General features: G+C 46.7%; 1 protein-coding gene across 1 annotated transcript in view; it reads right to left on the bottom strand.

Moving 5' to 3' along the window:
* Nucleotides 1-717: 717 nt before the first annotated feature.
* Nucleotides 718-18,999, bottom strand: part of LOC102945845 (urea transporter 2) — a 41,343-nt gene continuing 23,061 nt past the window's right edge. The window contains exons 4-11 of the mRNA XM_043547354.1: nucleotides 12,876-13,004; nucleotides 11,884-11,918; nucleotides 11,726-11,787; nucleotides 7,289-7,436; nucleotides 6,333-6,467; nucleotides 4,295-4,344; nucleotides 2,962-3,353; nucleotides 718-757 (exon numbers count right to left, since the gene is read on the bottom strand). Coding sequence (XP_043403289.1) covers nucleotides 718-757; nucleotides 2,962-3,353; nucleotides 4,295-4,344; nucleotides 6,333-6,467; nucleotides 7,289-7,436; nucleotides 11,726-11,787; nucleotides 11,884-11,918; nucleotides 12,876-13,004 — 991 coding nt within the window. The remainder of the gene's footprint in view (nucleotides 758-2,961; nucleotides 3,354-4,294; nucleotides 4,345-6,332; nucleotides 6,468-7,288; nucleotides 7,437-11,725; nucleotides 11,788-11,883; nucleotides 11,919-12,875; nucleotides 13,005-18,999) is intronic.

Here is an 18,999-nt window from a genome sequence, read left to right as displayed (position 1 = left end):
AGTTTATTTGGTATAAATGACACAGGGAAATGCAACAACATAGCTTCAATAATAAGGTAAGTTATTTCTGTAAGCAAGGATGGAGCTGTTTTTTATCCTGGGAAACCGTAACAAAATAGATTCATGTAGATACAACAGTGAATGGCAGGGATTCCTGGACAACATTTCTGTGATAAATTAAAGTCTATCTAATATGCAGTGTGGAGTAGACTATTTGTCATAGTGAGACAAATGCCAGTTCTGTATTTGATATAATCGTCTAAGGCACAATTCACTGTCAGCAACATACAGGATCTTATGAATGATTTAAGACGACACTTCATTTCTATTTTTTTCTGATTGACTTGCTTCAGTATTGCTATAACAACCCCGATTCTCAGCGGGTATAAACTGAAATAACTCCATTAAAGTCAATGCAATGAGGCTGATTTCCACCAACTGAGGATCAGGCCCTTAAAATGTATATGCCATATAATGCTCTAGATTTTGCAATATCAATGAAATCCGGTCTTCTCCTGTCCTCTGTGGTTTTTACCTTCTCTGTTGCAGATTCCCTTGACAAGGTAGATTTCAGTTCAGACAGTGAGAGCTAACACTTTCCACAGGAATACAGCTATACAGAGAAATATAAACATGCACATCCTCAGGACAAAATATGACCCAATCCAATACCCACTGAAGGGACCTGTTGACTTGCAAGAGAATTGGATTGGACTCTTATGCCTTGATATTAAAGACCTCATCCCGGCCTCCAGGTCTGCAGGCACAAAACTGGGCCTTCAGTTACCTGTGCTCACAGCTGCAGGTGCAAATGCGAGCACTTGTGCATCTACTAATTGATTTGTGTGGCATTGTTCTAATGTAGAGGCAATTAATTGAAGATGTAAATTTGCATGAGCAAAAATAGGGGCTGAGTTATAAAATCAAACCCTAAATATTGCATCAGGCTTTGGTTACAGTCTCCTAAAAATCTGAAAAGCCACTGATTTTCCTGTTGCTTGTCTTCACATAGAACTTACGTCTTCAAGCTCTTTTTGGTCTATTTGCTATCTTTAAGATCACTTAAACAATATGTGCCTTTGAGAAAACTCTGTGACTAAACAGAGCAAGAAAATGCATATCTGAAACCTAGATATGCTATTTTTTATTAACACCACAAAATGCTCTGCAGAGCTTTAGCAAATAAAGCATGGCAAACGGTATCATTTTTCAAGTGATTTTTGAAGCATTGTTCGTATTTAAATATTCCAGTTTGAAAAATCAATAAAAATTTTTCAGGAAAATACTGCCTAGTCACCTTGAATATTTCTCTTTTGGCACTTGACTTACTTGCATTCACTTTCAAGGCCCTTCACAGCTTATCCTCACCCTACCTCGCATCTTTCATTCAGTTTCAAGATGCTCACTCTTGCAGCCAGTAGGCCCAAGGGATCAGCCTCCATTGCCCACTTGTTACATTTTCAATATCTTTTTGCTCTCTCCCATGTGGCCCCCCTCACACCTCATAAACACCCACCAGGTGTGGGGGAGCAGGTTCAGCCCGGCAGCAGGATCCAAGTGCAGAGGGACTTGGTGTGGGGGGATCCAGGCGGGGGTAAGAGAGTTCTCTGTGGGGCAGCCTGGGTGTGGGTGGCTCAGTGGGGGATCTGGATGCACAGAAGCTCATTGGGGGGGGGGTTCCAAGTGCAGGGGCAACGGGACTCTGCAGGGGATCCAGGTGAAGGTGTTTGGGGCTCAGCCGGGTTGGGGGGGCTGGTGCAGGGGAGGTGGGGTTCATTTGGATGAGGGTCCAGGTGCAGGTGATTGGGGCTCAGTAGCAAGGGTGTCTGGGGAGGGGCGCATCGGGGTGGTACAGCTGCAGGGGAGGTGGGGCTTGTCAGGGTGAGGGTTCGATGGGCCTGCTGAACAGGGGAGCCCCAGCTTCTGCCAAGGGGATGCCGCATGCTGGGCTCTAGCTTCCCCCCTGCCTCAGCTTGCCCCATCCCCTTCTCTTCTCCCTCCCATGCCCCTTCCCCACTGCTCCATCTCCTCCCCACCCCACCCCTTCCTTCCCCACTGCCTCTTCCCCCCTGCCCCCGCTTCCCCTATCCCTTTCTCTTCCCCATCCCATGCCCCTTCCCCCCAGCTCCATCTCCTCCCCACCCCACCCCTTCCTTCCCCCCTGCCTCTTCCCCCTCACCCCCACTTTCCCTATCCCCTTCTCTTCCCCATCCCATGCCCCTTCCCCACTGCTCCATCTCCTCCCCACCCCACCCCTTCCTTCCCCACTGCCTCTTCCCCCCTGCCCCTGCTTCCCCTATCCCTTTCTCTTCCCCATCCCATGCCCCTTCCCCACTGCTCCATCTCCTCCCCATCCCACCCTCTTCCTTCCCCCCTGCCTCTTCCCCTCTGCCCCTGCTTCCCCCATCCCCTTCTTTTTCCATCCCCACTGCCCCATCTCCTCCCTCCCCCACCCCTTCCTTACCCACTGCCTCTTCCCCCTGCCCCCGCTTCCCCTATCCCTTTCTCTTCCCCATCCCATGTCCCTTCCCCACGGCTCCATCTCCTCCCCATCCCATCCCCTTCCTTCCCTCCTGCCTCTTCCTCCCTGCCCCTGCTTCCCCTATCCCCTTCTCTTCCCCATCCCATGCCCCTTCCCCACTGCTCCATCTCCTCCCCAGGCTTGGGGGGCAGGGGAGAAACCGCCCCCCAGCATGAGCCAGCGGAGCAGAGCGGGTTGGTGTCGGGTCGCTCCACTTCCTGCCGGCCGGCGATTGCAGGGCGGGCCCGACCCCACACTCATGGGGTGTCAGGAAGTGGAGTGACACGGCCCCAGCCTGATCCGCTCTGCTCCCCTGGCTCCCAGCCTTGGGACTTGGGGGGTAGGGGGGAACCTTCCCCCAGCACTCACCGGTGGCGCGGCTGGGAGCCGGCAGAGTGGAGTGGGCTGGGGCCGGGTCACTCCACTTCCCGGTGCCCGGTGAGTGCAGGGTGGGCCTGACTCCTGCTGCAGTCCCCCATGATGCATAGCTCAGGGAAGGGGGTGGAGTGGGGGTGGGGTTGGGGCGGAGCAGGGGTGGGAAGTGGTGGGGCGAGGGTGGAGCATGGGCGGGTGCAGCTTTCCTGGCTGGCTCAGCTGGCTGGGGGATCAGGCTGGCCGGGGCCCCTTCTGAGTCTGGGCCCGGTGCCATGGTACCACTGGAGCTATGGTAAACCCGGTACTGCTTCTTCATTGTGAGGTAATACACTCGGTTGGCTTCTGGGTAAGTGGCTTTGGCGAGAGGTAACTTGTAGATGGCGGAGTTGTTTGTGGTTAGTAACAGAAAGGTGAGTGCAGCCAAGCAGAAAGGCCAGGTAAATGATGGTAATCCAAACTGAAAAGAAGAGAATATTCATCATTTTAATCATTCTATGATCCTCCTTAACTTAATCCTCCAGCCTTAAACATAATTCAAAGCTAGGTGGTCCGCGATGAGCCTTCTCAGGGGAGTCTTGTTTCCCAAGTGGGTAGCTGCCTTTTTCCTCTTTACCAAAGCATAGCCATTTGCTTGTGGGATGGTAACAACATTATGGGACCGGTCACATACAATGAGTACGGGCTGCACAGAGAATGGTGTATGACTAAATCTTTCCCTCTGTCACACCTATGCAGCTCCAGTGAGGTCAAGTGTGAAGCAGGGCAGAATGTGGCCAGCAGGCTATAGATATGAATGCAGGAGTAGAAGCCAGAAAATTAACTCTGCCCTGGTTCTTGCACCAACGCCTTTTGGGGACCGGGGCAAGTTGTTGTCCTCATCATCATCATGACAAATCCCAAAGGGACCTGGCTTCCTTGCAAATTGAGGGCCATCTCGATCAATCTCTGGCTCGGTCCTTAAGGTGGTCTACCTGGGCAAGTCACTTAGTCGTATGTCCTCAAAGGCATTCAGGAGCCTAATTCCCATTGTGGGAGTTAGGCACCTACATACCTTTGATGAGTGGGACCTTAGTGTCTTCAGCTGTAAAATATGGCTAATGATCCCTACCTTGTGGAGATATTGAGGGACGATTAGTTAATGTAGGGCCTGCACTTTGAAGATGAAAAGTTCAAAGTTATTTATATTTTACTGAGCACTGCAACTGTCCCATGTGGCAAAACCTGTTCCAGCTCTGGCGGGCTTGAGGGATGCCTTCTCAATGGGATGGATTGGCTCTATTCATATAACCTGTTTATACCACACTGGAGATTAGGAAACTAAATATCAAGGATTTAAATCTGTCTTTGGAAACACATCTCACTTCCCTGTTAGTTGGCCCCGAGCTATTAAAAACTTACCACAGAAAACATATTGGCCACAGTTGCTCCCAGGTAAGCACAAAAGAATGCTGTGAAAAGACAGACAGACAATTCCTGGTAAATAAGATTACTCACAGCACTGAAGAAACGAGTAAGGACAGCGGTTTTGGGCAAGACCTGCCACTGCACTGTACAATCCCCTCCTCCTGTCATTCATGAGAGCATAAGGATTAATCTCATTCTGAACTCTCCTTTTCACAGAAAGTGTGTGCTCCTTCCAACCGTGCAAAAGGCACAGTAGTTCATGCCCAGCAATAGAAATGAAACGACGAAAAGATCTAATCTACCTGGGTTTCAGGAAAGCAGTCCCACATGGGGTATTATTCATTACATTGGAGAAGATGGGGATTAATAAGAGAATTGAAAGGTGGTTAAGGAACTGGTTAAATGGGAGTCTACATTGGGTCATGAACTATCAGGCTGGAGGGAGGTTACTAGTGGAGTTCCTCAGGGATCAGACTTGCCACCAATCTTATTTAACATGTTAATTAATGACCTTGTCTCAGGGTCTCAGCTGACTGCTATATTTGGGATCGGAAAGGAATTTTCCCTCAGGTCAGAGACACTGGGGTTTTTTTCACCTTCCTCCATAGTGTGGGTCACTTGCTGGTTTGAGTTACTGTAAATAGTGGCTTCTCTGTAACTTGAAGTCTTTTAATCAAGATTTCAGGATATCAGTAACTCAGCCAGAAGTTATGGGCCTATTACAGGAGTGGGTGAGTGAGGTTCATGAGGTGAGCAGTAGGTCAGACTAAATGATCATGACGGCTCCTTCTGGCCTTAAAGTTTACAAGTATGATGGGAATAACATGATTTTGGCAATTAACTGATCTTTAACTATTCATGGTAAATAGGCCCAATGGCCTGTGATGGGATGTTAGATGGGGTGGGATTTGAATTACTACAGAGAATTCTTTCCTGGGTATCTGGCTGGTGAATCTTGCCCACATGCTCAAGGTTCAGCTGATCGCCATATTTGGGGCCGGGAAGGAATTTTCCTCCAGGGCAGATTGGAAGAGGCCCTGGGGGTTTTTCGCCTTCCTCTGCAGCATGGGGCATGGGTCACTTGCTGGAGGATTCTCTGCACCTTGAAATCTTTAAACCATGATTTGAGGACTTCAATAGCTGAGACATAGGTGAGAGGTCTATTGCAGGAATGGGTGGGTGAGATTCTGTGGCCTGCATTGTGCAGGAGGTCAGACTAGATGATCATAATGGTCCCTTCTGACTTTAATATCTATGAGTCTATATCTATGAGTCTAAGTCTCAGAGTGTGACTGTGGAGAGAGAATCATTGGAAACATGTCTGCTGAAATTGCAAGGATGCACCACGAAGGCTGGTATGGAAAACACTGTTCCCCCCTGTATCTCTTCTGTCTTTAGGACACAGCCAGACTATAATGGGTGAAGCCAGTGAAGAAATCAAATCTCATTTGTTGAATGAGAAAAGGGTCCATTCCTGATGCAGATATACTGAAACCTGACATGGAATTGCTTTATAAAGGCATATAAAGAACTCTGTGCTAACTCACAATTCCACTCTCCATTTAAATAGGGATAGTAAGTTGTGCAATGTAGTTTCAGGTAGAGATGGATATGGAGCAGTCTGGTGCTTATTGTCTCCAGAGTTTAGGCATGTCCCTATCTGGGGAAATAGTTGGGGTCCATCCCTAGTTTCAGCTATACCAGCATGACATGTGGAAGAGCACTGAATAGATACATTTTATACATCAGAACATCTAGTGATAAGTCACAGAGTCATTAGGTAAACAGCTCTTGAAGGATGTTTCCTTTGGCATGGCAGAAGGCAAAGGTATCATTTTTGTTTTGATAGCATAAATTATAGGGATGGTTCCTAATCAATACCTTTGACGGAAATAATCTTCAGCCTTGCCTAAGTTCATCTGCAGACCTAGCTGTGAACTTTGTGGCTTCACCCCTCTCTCGTACAAAAGCCTCCTTTATTTTCGTTTTCAGAAGGAATCACCCCAGTAATAGACACCCATCAGGTACATACCACAAGCAATTGCTAGCAGGTGGGTCTGCCATGTCAGAGCATAGAACATGCCCCCGATAGCGATGCATGCGAGGCAGCTGTTGTAATTCCACAAGCCAGCATAGATATTGCTAAAAGGTGCTGCTAGGCTCAGTGCTGTAAAGAAAGTCAGAAAAAGGTCACTGCTGGGCTTAAGGGATAAAAGAAGCTAAGAATTGGAATGAATCAGACTTATAAAGGGTTCAGCTCTGGTTTCACTCCCACTGGTGTAAATCCTGAGTTACACCAACAAAGCCAGTGGAGTTACTCTGGACTTCCTGGGTGACTGAGGACAGAATCCCTGTCTTCTATGACCTCACTGGCAGTCGATGAATTAAGGCAGATTTGGACCGTGAGGCCTAGATTCACAAAGGTATTTAGGCACCTAACTCCCAGGGGAAGTTAGCCATCTAGGTACCTTTGTGAATCTGGGCCTAGCAGCCCTACATTTCAGAACCACAGAAATCTCTTGTTCTTTGTAGAGCTGGTCAAAGAGATTGGTATATTTCTTGAACATTTTTTTGTTTTATTTGAACTTTACCACAAAATATATTTCAAGTTTTCAATGAAAAATTTCTAAACAAAATTTTAAAAAAGATATTTGAAAAATGTTGTTTCATTTTGGTCCGTAAAAATCACTTGCACTCTCTCTCTCTCGCTCTCTTTCTCTCACTTTTTTTTTAAAAACTGTTTGTCCATTGAGAAAGGGGAGAGAAGTGAAAGTGGCTTTCCCCTCTCACTGCAACAAAATGGGTTTTTTTTTGAAAAAAGCAAAACTTCAACCAAAACGCTTTTTGGAAAAGTTTTCATTTTTGTCAAAAAAGCCATTTTCCATCAGGAAAACCATGTATAGATTGCAAATGTTTCCACCGGCTTTAATTCTTTTCATATTAAGTGATTGTGTATGACATCTGTAAGAGAGAAGTAGTCTGTAATACCTGCCAGCATCCCCACTGTTGATCCAATTGCAGCATGCAAGCAAATGAGAGGAGAGGAGAGTAATAAAGCAATCAGGAAGATGCCACCAGTCCAGGGGTTATCACAGCCGTACACCTGGCCGACACCGACTGGAATGGATTGTAGCAGCTATAGACATTTTAAAAGGAGCTGTTAGTATATATTATTTGCAGTGCTGTTGTAGCCATGTTGGTCCCAGAATATAAAAGAGACAAGATGGGTGAGGTAATATCTTTTATTGGACCTACTTCTGAGGTGTTAATGCCCACTTCATTTTGAATATTTTCTTGCCACATGTGTTAACTTCTTACGCTTAACAATCAGCTCCACTTTGTATTTCACAGTGACACTTGAGGTATGTCTACACTGCAATTTAACTCCCATGGCTGGTCCAGATCTGATGACTTGGACTAGGGGTGCTTGGGCTATGGGGCTGTATAACTGCAGTGTAGACTTTCAGGCTTGGGCTGGAGTCTGAGCGCTGGGACCCCACAAATCAGGAGGATCTCAGAGCCCAAATATATACATGGCAATTAAACAGCCCCACAGCCTGAATCAGCTGACTGGGTCCGGCTTAAGGTGGTTAATTGCATTGTAGACGTACCCTCTGATTACCTTTCCCAGTTCTGAGGAAGAGCCCTGTGGTGCTTGAAAGCTTGTCTCTTTCACCAACAGAAATTGGTCCAAAGATATTTCCTCACCCATTTTGTCTCTCAGCTTGTTATAGAGTTTGTTATTTCATTTTTCTGAACATACAAACAAAACCCAAATAAACGGGGATTTCCCATAGTAATGACACAGGGATTAGGAGGAAGAAATCCTCACTTCTAGGGCCTTATGCATCTGAGAGGAGGGCATTACTAGTGCTTATGGATTGGAGTAGCAGATAGAGCCCCCATTCGTCCCCCCCCTCCACTCATTTTGTGGCCCCATGAATCTGCACTGGACTTGCACCCCCAATAATGGAAAGATCCTGTATAATTTAAACTAATGGGATTCAATAAAAAGCCCTCCAAATACCTATAGAATTTAATAAAAATGCCAACCTGTTTCTATGCAGTGTAGCTGTAGCCAGGTCGGTCCTAGGATATTAGAGAGATGCGGTGGGGGAGGAAGAAGCAGCTCTGTGTGGCTTGAAAGCTTGTCTCTTTCACCAACAGAAGTTGGTCCAAGAAAAGATATTCCCTCACCCACCTTGTCACTCTAACAACCTGTTAATAGTTTATTTTTTAATCAGCCTACAAAATTCTATAGCCTGGATATAGTTTTGGATCATCCTATAGAATTCAGTAGAAAATACTCACAGAAAATTTATCTATTAAATTCTACAGGGATTTTCCATAGGGAATGGCCACACTCCTCCCCACCCACTTCCTTTAACCCCTGTGATGAGCTATGTAATTTTTAACCATGATGCACAGAGGATAGGATTTTGACCTTATCTGTGCTGGGTCCTCCTTTATGGAGCAGATCTTCATAGAAACATAGATTTTAAGAGCGGAAGGAATCATTATATCATCTAGTGTGCTCTCCTCTGTATCACAGACCATAGAATTTCATCCAGTTACTGCTGAATTGAGCACAGTAACTTGTGTTTGACTAAACACTATCTTTAGGAAAGGCCTCCGGTCTTGATGTGAAGACATCAAGATACGGAGAATCCACCACTTTGCTTAGTAGTTTGTTCCAGTAATTAATCAACCTCACTGTTAAGAATTTGTGCCTTATTTGTAAGTGGAATTTGTCTGGGTTTAACTTCCAGCCATTGATTCCTATTATGCCTTTCTCCACTAGGTTAAAGAATCCTTTACCATCCTTTACTATTTTCTTCCCATGAAGTGACTTATACGCCACGATCAAGACATTTCTTGATTTTCTTTTTTGATCAGCTAAACAGATTGAGTTCCTTAAGTCTCTTACTGCAACTGCTGCTCTCAGTCCTAATGCAATTGCTTCAGTGCACACTGTTGAGGTAGAAAAAACACCAGAATGGCCCCCTCCCGCCCCTCAAATTCCATATGAAAGTCTATGGGAGAGTTTAATCAGAGTGAAGTCCTGGCAACAAAGCTGAAGCTTAAACAGTGGAAAGAAAAGGAGGACTTGTGGCACCCTAGAGACTAACAAATTTATTTGAACATGAGCTTTCGTGAGCTACAGCTCACTTCATCGGATACATTCAGTGGAAAATACAGTGGGGAGATTTATATACATAGAGAACATGAAACAATGGGTGTTACCATACACACTGTATCTCCCCACTTTATTTTCCACTGAATGCATCCGATGAAGTGATCTGTAGCTCACAAAAGCTTATGCTCAAATAAATTTTTTAGTCTCTAAGGTGCCACAAGTCCTCCTTTTCTTTTTGCGAATACAGACTAACACGGCTGCTACTCTGAAACCTGTCGTTAAACAGTGAAGTATTTCAAAGCCAGGCCTCAGGCTTTCCCAGTGATTACTACCACTCTGTGTTCTGTGGCTGCCACCACCTGGATCTCTTGGGGATTTTACATTTCATCTGATAGCATAGGGCCTGATCTAATTCCCATTATGGACCATAAGAGTCTTTCCATTGACCACAATGAGCGTTTGATCAGACCCATGGTCCCTGGAGTTGAAGAAGGCTGTTTGTTGTTAGTCCCTCCCCTGCCCTTGCATTTCAGCATTCTAGATCAGCACCTCAACATTCTCTTTGGCCTTTTGTTTCATCTGCACAGGAGAGAAATTAGCCTAGTGTAAATAGGCCAAAGCTCCTTCAGACCTCCTGTCAAATTCAGGCGCTGCGATTTCATACGTGTCAGCCTCCTTTCACTTTGCGACAAAGCAGTTATTCTGAGAATTCTATTCAGGGTGTGCCAGGGGGCTGACACTACTGACCGTGCCTCTCTGTGACTTACTCTCTGATTGTCCTGCAGGGTTTTTCGCTCTGTGCAAACCTAACCAAGGGATGTGTTAATAAGTAATCCAGAAACGAGCCCCGTGGATGGTGAGCCTTGGTAGTCACCTGTTCAAAAGCACTGACAGCTTTCACCTTTTCCTGCTTCAAGCTGCAGACTTCCTTTGAAGTATTAGATATTGCAAGGCGAAGTCACCAACCGGACATTTTTTCCCATGACTGATGTTGTGTTCAAATATCGATACCAGAATAAATGGAAAGCTGATGCTTTGGCCTCCCCCGCCCCCCAAAAGGCCTCATTTTAATGAACATTAGTTCCATGGAAACGGCTTTCTGTCAGCAGATAGTTCTTACAGGTTTGGGTAGCCAGCTGGCATTTCTAGATGATCTTCTCTTTCACCTTTCAAGTCATTTGTGAAGATAAGAAGATGTTTCTAATTCTTTCCTTTAATATTAATAAATCTCCACTGAAGCAGCGTTTATGTGGTCTCTAATGAAGATATTTTCCAAGTAAAGGCCCAGGCCACATTCTTTGCTGTCATAAATGGGCCTCCTTCCATTCACTTCAAAGGAGCTTTGCTCATTTCCCTCAGCAGAGAATCTGCTCCTTCCTTTGCACCCCAAATTCTCTTTGGAATCAATAGGCATTTGAGGTGTGCACGGAGTGCAGTGTTAGGGAGGTCACCAGCCACATATAGAGTCATTTGCAGTTTTGACTTAGTTCTATGGCTCTCATTTGATGATGTGCCCTGTGGAGTTGTACTTTATTTTATTGCTCTACATATATTTTAAATTCTTGTTAGAAGCTTATAAATAACATCTATTATCATTGGGGTGTTTTGGTTTTTATTGTTCTCCACTTGGCAAAGGTTGATTTCCTTTTCCTATCTGCCTTAACAAGTTTAAAATGGAAATACCCATTTCTACAAGCTTTTTTTATACATTGGCATTAATTAATGATGGCAGCACAACTTTGGAAATAGCACTGGTTGGTTAATAGTAGAGGGACCACTAGAGTATTAAAGATTGTTTTTGTGTAGGTCCAGCATAAATATTGGCTATAAAAAAATCTGGATGTCCTCCTGTATATGAGTTTCTAATGATCCCATCATGGTAGTGTCTGTGCCAATTTCTTAACAGAAAGGTGGTTTAAAAAAAAACTTAATAGACTATATTAATCATATGTGATACAAAGGTGTAATCCCGGCATTACATGAAAATTTGAACAAAACTATGGAGCTATGTCTCCATGGTAATGGATTACTAGAATCCAAAGAAATTCACTGAGGATTATAGCAGGTATTTAAGTCCAGTTGTGTGCTTAAGATACTTGGCAACTCTAAAATTGAAGTCACCAAAACAGACAGTTGCCATAGTAAAGTATTACATATTGTTTACTTGTTACCATGTAAATACAGAATTGTATTTTGGGGCTCTGTCTTTGTCATGCAAAATAAAAGGACATGGCTGTTTATTGGCCTACTGTGTAAGTGGCGTGGAATGTTTCTTTAGTGACTCTTACCTTTGGCACATCAATGTTGGACCAGGTGATATTGGGCACTGATGTTATAGGTTTAATGAGGACTGTAGGGAAGAAAAGGTTGTAATGTCCAGTGGCTGCAGAATATAATGTCACTGCTGCATTGAAAGGCAGGGTGAAAACAGGAATATCCCACTTACTGAAGATTGAGCCTAAAGCACTGGAGAAAACAGGGCTGAAAGAGAAAAACAAAATTATCTCATTAGAAGCTCGTGAAGATTAATTCCTCAGATCGCTCAGCCAGGCAAAAACTGTCCATTATCCTGACAAATAATTTAGGAAACGCATACTCTTCATGCCTTTTGGTTTTTGTTAGGAGCTGTTCGAGTTCCAGAGGTCCTTCTGATACAATCAGATTTATTTTAAGTTATCTTGAAAGTCCTGCATCCATACTGGTGCATTGCAATCAGCAATATACAGATTTCCTCCCTGCTTTAATTACCCTAAAAATATTTAGGGACAGATTTTCAGTTGGTGTGAACTAGTGAAGCTTTATTGACTTCAATGAAGCTGATTTACACCAGCTGAGGATCTGGCCTTAATTTATTAGAGCTAGAGAGGGGCCCAAATCAGACCAGAGCCAAGCCTTGAGCTGGGAGAAAGCTTGGAGTCTATCCAAGCTTATGGGTTGGGACCCTGGATAATTAAAACAATAGACAAAACCTATGATCATTTGAGTTACAGCAACAAAACTGGTTATAATTCGCCACCTGATCTTGTGTCAGAATGTCAAAAAGTCATTTTTCTGCAGAGAAGCAAAGAAATCTGTGGGGGACATAAATTCTGCATGTGCACAGTGGCCCAGAATTCCCCCAGGAGTAATAGTAGCATGATTTTATTAGATATTATTAAAATAAATGCAAGACAACATATGACAACCAATGTCTCAGGAACAGAAGGAATCAGAATCCAAGCACCGGTGCACCTCAGTTCCTCTTATTCTCTGCCTGTGGCACATAGGAGTCTAGTCTGTGGGGGTTGTAATATTTTGGTCTCATTTCAGTTGTTGGGTGTTGGTGGTCTATGATATGCAGGAGGTCAGACTAGATGATCTGGTGGTCCCTTCTGCCCTTAAATTCTACGACACAGAACTGTTTAGGCTTTCACAGAAGCCTAAAAGTGTGCGACTTACCATGTCATGGATACAAGAGCAACAGGCAGTAGAAGCCACCAATAGAAATCTCCCTTGTCAGAGAATACAGCTATGAGCAGTCCCACCAGGACCCCATTATAGCCATGCAGTCCCGCTGCTATGGATGATCTGTGGGAGAAAGACAATTGACTTGAAGGTTTTGTTGTTGTTGAAATGCATCATCACTTAACACTGTCCCTTCACCTGTTGTGAATCGCTGCTTCCTGTGCTGGAATGTAATTTCCAGGTGTGCTGTGTACCAGTGGAATTATACCAGTGTAAAACCAGTGTGAGAGAAGAATCAAGCCCTAAAAGTCCTGGCTGCCAGGTCCTTGGTCTTGTGGTTAAGGTACTGGAGTGATCATTGAGAGATCTGGATTCAAGTCTCACCTATGATACAGGCTTCTTGATGACAAGGAGCAACTCATTTAACTTCCCTGGGCTTCTGTTCCCCATTTGTAATGGGGAAAGTGATACTTTCTTTCTCCCACCCTCTGCCTGTCATGTCGATTGAGACTGTAAGCTCTTTGGGGCATGGATTGTCTCTTACTATGTGTATGTACAGTGCCTAGCACAATTAGGGTGACCAGGTGTCTGGTTTTTGACCGGAACACCCAGTTGACAAGGGATCCTGGTGGCTCTGGTCAGCACAGCTGACCGGGCCGTTGACTATCTGGTTGGCAGCACCATACAGCAGGGCTGGCAGGCTCCCTGCTAGCCTCTGCACCATGCGTGTCCCGGAAGTAGCCGGTATGTCCCCCCTCCGGCTCCTATGCATAGGGGAAGCCAGGAGTCTCTTCACGCTGCCCCCGCCCCAAGTGCTTCCCCTGTAGCTCCCATTGGTCAGGAACCACAGCCAATGGGAGCTGCAGGCATGGTACATGTGGAGGGGGCAGCATGCAGAGCCTCTGCATAGGAGCCAGAGGGTGACATGCCGGCTACTTCTGGGAGCTGCTTGAGGTAAGTGCCACCCAGAGCGTGCACCCTTGACCTCCTCCCGGGCCCCAACCCCCTGCCCCAGCCCCAGCCCTGATCCCCCTCCCGCCCTCGGAAACCCTCGATCCCAGTCTGAAGCACCATCTTGCACCCCAAACCCCTCATCCCCAGCACCGCCCCAGAGCCTGCACCCCCAGCCAGAGCCCTCACTCCCCCCTGCACCCCAGGCCCCTGCCTCAGCCCTGATCTCCCTCCTGCCCTCTGAACCCCTCAATCCCAGCCTGAAGCACCCTCTTGCACCCCAAACCCTTCATCACCAGCCCCACCCCAGAGCTTGCACCCCCAGCAGGAGTCCTCACTTCCCCCCCCCCCCCCCACACCACAGCCCAGAGCCCCCTCCCGCACCCTGAACCCCTCATTTCTGCTGAACAAGACTGTGGAACATAGATGTTTGCTCTCCCTAATACTGTCTGTTTCCCCCCCATAGAAAATAAAAGATGCCCCCAAAGAAGCCTTCAGGAGCTCAGTATAGGAAGTGAAAAGCTCAGGTGCAATCTTGTTTGCAGCAAGGGGCAAATCTGATGGGAACATATCTGAAACAGAACAACACAGACTGGGCTTTAGGCACTAGTGATCGTCCCAGTGCAGAAGAAATTGAAGAGCAAAGTGTAAATGATGAAAGTCCTGTTACTAAGGAATTAGCAGATTTACTTAAAGATAAGGAATGGAAATGTGAGGAAAGTGGTGAAGAATTGTCCAGTTTTCCTGGCGGTGTAAAGGAGAGTGATGATAAAGAAAAATCTGGTTTACATGAAAAGGAGAGAAACAATAGAGAAGAATCAGCCTTGCATGATGACAGAAACAGCAGTGAGAAAAATTGCACCCCACAAATCGATACATCAGATCCTGCTTTATGGCCAGTGATCCTAAACTCTGCCTATACTGATCGTACAATTTTGAATGGGCCATGCAAAATCAAGGACATGACATTTCCAGTCAGTGAGCAGAAGCGACACTTCTCAAAGTCACACTGCAAAAGAGTGCTCAAGAATGGTGAGAAGCTGACTCGGTGTTGGCTAGTTTACTTGAAATCAACTGACAACATATTCTGTTTTTGTTGCAAAATATTTGACCAGAATGCTAAATCGTTGCTTGCGCTTTCCGGGTACAATTACTGGCATAACTTAGCTGATGATCGGAAGCAACATGAAAAGTCACCAGGTAATTTTCAGCCTACTCCCAACGGATGGAGATCAAGTCCAGGCTCAAGTTGAATAAACGCATAGACACGGAAAGACCATTTTCTGGTCTGTGGATGACGCTACTGGGAAAGGCCTAACAGAACTGTTTATGAACCTTTTGAATGAGAATAAAATAAAGCTTCAGGACTGCCACGACCAAGCCTATGACAATGGTGCAAACATGAAGGGAAGAAACAGTGGTGTCCAGGCAAGGATCCGTGCGCTGAATCCAAGAGCTTTCTTCGTGTCTTGTGGCTGCCATTCCCTCAACCTGGTTCTGTCAGATGCAGTGTCGTCTTCATTAGATTCAGTATCTCTCTCCAGAGTACTGCAAAGGAGATACATCCTGTTTTCAGCATCAACTATCAGATGGAAGATCCTCACAGACAATGTTACAAATCAATGATACTCACTGGGAGAGTCGCACTGACAGTGTAAGGCCAGTGAGATACCTCAGTGACTGAGGTTTACAATGCCCTGATGGAACTGGCACAATTGAGTAAAGCGGAAGCCGGAATCTGACGTGAGGCGTAAAGCCTGGCAAACCACATCACCAACTTCAAATTTCTGGTCTCAGTTGTGGTTTGGCACGATATCTTGTTCCAAGTAAATGTTGTAAGCCAGGGATTACAAACCTCAGTCAGTGGACATCGCGACTGCTACTACTTTGACGAGAAGCTGCCGTGATTTCACAGTGGCCTACAGAGACAATGGATTTGAAGATGCTACCACTACTGCCAAAGAAATAGCAGAAAACTTAAGAGTTGAGCCTGTCTTCAAGGAAATTCGTATTCATTGGAAGAAGAGACAGTTTGGGTTATGAGGGAAGAGATGAGGTGATGGGAAGCTTGGAAGTAAAATTCAAGAGGAGTTTTTCTGCATGCTCATAGACACTGCTCAAGTGTCTATCGAAGAAAGGTTTGGACAAATGAAGCACCATGAAATGACCTGGGGGGGGTTGAATGACCTTAGTAAGCTGCCGGCAGACAGGAAAACACTCTTGGACAATTGCACGGACCTTCACCGGACGCTGACACATGGGTAATATTAGGATGTCAATGATAAAGAGCTCTATGTTAAATTGGACAACATCCGCCACATTTTGCAACACGGGAAGCACTCTCCATTCCAAGTTCTCCAATTCATTCATGAGGCAGAGCTGAAGGACACTTTTCCTAACCTGTGGATAGCTTTGAGGCTTCTGCTCACGGTGCCGGTCACAGTTGCGAGTGATGCGTGCAGCTTTTCGAAGATGAGGCTTGTGAAACCTATCTTTGACTGACGATGATGACTGGTGCCTCCCTATATTTGGGGGGGGCACCAGCTAAAGTGGAGGACATGTCACCTCCCCACGTGTCTCCTCCCTGCCCCAACCCCAGCCCGGGGCCCTGCACTGTCCCCGCCCCCTAACCCCACCGCACGTTACCTGTGGGGCGGGGGGAGGGGCTCTGTCCTCCTGCTGTGCCAGCTTCCCCTTCCACCCCCTGCCATGTTCAGCTGCTCTCCTTGGCAGCCTGCCCAGGGCCGGGAGCGGGCCGGAGCTGCTCCCAGTCGCTGCTGCTCGGTGCAGCGTAGTCAGTTGTCTGGGAAACAGCCTGGCTAGAGAGGGGCGGTAGCGGCAGCCCACTCCCTGCTGCAGCTCAGCTTCCGGGACACAGGCTGAGCAAGCTGGACCCCCCTTCCTTCCCCCCCCCCCACCCACCGGCATGCTCTGTGCGCAGCGGCACCTGCCTGGGAGAGAACCTGGTCAGGGAGGGGCGGCAGCAAAACCTTCTCCCTGCCCGAGCTTGGCTTCTGGGGACTTTAGGGGGGTTCCAGCTTGCTTGGCCACTGTCTGCGGAAGCCCAGCCTGGGCAAGGGGCAGCCACTGCAACCAGGTGCTCTCCTAGGTAGCTGCTGTGCTCCGGCCCCACCTCTTCTAAGGCTGTCACCTACTGTGACACTATTTGATACCGGTCCACCCAGTGCTGGTGCACACTTCCATTTCTTGATGTTAGTACGTTTCAGTTATACTTAAAATTAAAAAGTTTCTATAAGCTTAGAGGAAATCAATTTTTAAAATTTGCTTATATATGGCAAGAATAAATACAGATGTACAGATCCTAGCATGCAAATTTATCGTCTTGTGTGACAGGGATAAATCATGTATGCAAATCGTGCATCAAAGTCATGCAATGAGCTACAAATGCAATAAAAAATAAGGTATTCAAAAGTTTAATGGAGGGGGAGGGGCGCCAAACGCGCTCCTCACCTGGGGTGCCATTCGGTATAGGGCCAGCTCTGGGGAGGGGTTGCAAGGGCTTTGGAGGATAGGATGAAAATTCAAAATGGTCTGGACAAACTGGAGAAATGGTCTGTAGCAAACAGGATGAAATTCAATAAGGACAAATGCAAAGTACTCCACTTAGGAAGGAACAATCACCTGCACACATACAAAATGGGAAATGACTGCCTAGGCAGGAGTACTGCAGAAAGGGATCTGGGGGTCATAGTGGATCACAAGCTAAATATGAGTCAACAGTGTAACACTGTTGCAAAAAAAGCAAACATCATTCTGCGAGTGTTGTAAGCAAGACACGAGACACAGTAATTCTTCCGCTCTACTCTGTGCTGATTAGGCCTCAGTTGGAGTATTGTGTCCAGGTCTGGGTGCCACATTTCAGGAAAGATGTGGACAAATTGGAGAAAGTCAGGAGGAGAGCAACAAAAATGATTAAAGGTCTAGAAAACATGACTTATAAGGGAAATTTGAAAAAATTGGATTTGTTTAGTCTAGGGAAGAGAAGACTGAGAGGGGACATGATAACAGTTTTCAAGTACATAAATGGTTGTTATAAGGAGGGGAAAAATTTGCTCTCCTTAACCTCTGAGGACAGGCATGGGCGGTGTGACTCCTGCATTTGGGGAGGCTGTGTGCAAGTGCCGGACGCTCCCTAGAAGTGGGGGACCATGCCCCTTGCTCTGCTTCGAGGCCCACACCTGCTTGGCCTTCTCTCCCTAAGGCCCCACCCATTCTCCAGCCCCGCGAATGCGGATATAAATTGGATGTCCGTGGAGCTGCAGGGCTTTACTGGGAACCGCTGTCCCTAGTCATGCAAGTGGCTGCACGCTCCCGGACAGGACTAGTGCGACCAGGGACAGCTGCTGGTGAGCCTGGTGCCCTTCAGCCACACTGGAAGAGCTGCCGGCACAGGGCATGGGTTCCTGGTAGCAGCGGCCCAATGTGCGGCTGGTTTTGCTGTTGCAGTTCCCGGTACAGCCCTGCAGCTTCACGGATATCCGATTTATATCTTCAGATATCTGCATCCATGGATATACATTTGGATCCATGCAGGGCTTGACTCTTCACCCCTTCCCCCAAGATCCCCTCCTGCCCACTGCTGGCCCCTTTTCACCCCCTTTCCAGACCTGCCCCGCCTGCCGGGGGCGGAGAGGTGCGAGTGGCAGGTGGATGGGGTCTCTGGGTAAGGGGAGGAGCGGGGACAGGAAGAGGGGGAGCAACGGCGGGCCCTCAGGAGGAAGAGGCGGAACATGGGTGTAAGAGGAGCAGCGTGGGCAGGGCCATAGCCCCAGCACCCTTTCAGCAGTGGCGCTCCAAAGGTGGCAGGCCGGCGTTCCTCCATTGGAAGGTGGCTTAGCCTCCCCTGGCCTATTATACCCACCGCTCATGAGGATAGGACAAGAAGCAATGGGCTAAAATTGCAGCAAGGGCAGTTTAGGTTGGACATTAGGAAAAATTTCCTAACTGCCAGGGTGGTTAAGCACTGGAATAAATTGCCTAGAGAGGTTGTGGAATCTCCCTCATTGGATATTTCAAAGAGCAGATTAGACAAGCACCTGTCAGGGATGATCTAGATAATACTTAGTCCTGCCATGAGTGCAGGGGACTAGAGTAGACGACCTCTCCAGGTCCCTTCCAGTCCTACGAGTCTATAATTCTACGATAT

Source organism: Chelonia mydas, chromosome 5, assembly GCF_015237465.2.
Source record: "Chelonia mydas isolate rCheMyd1 chromosome 5, rCheMyd1.pri.v2, whole genome shotgun sequence".
Lineage (NCBI taxonomy): Eukaryota > Metazoa > Chordata > Testudines > Cheloniidae > Chelonia > Chelonia mydas.
This window is presented reverse-complemented; position numbering and strand designations above follow the sequence as displayed.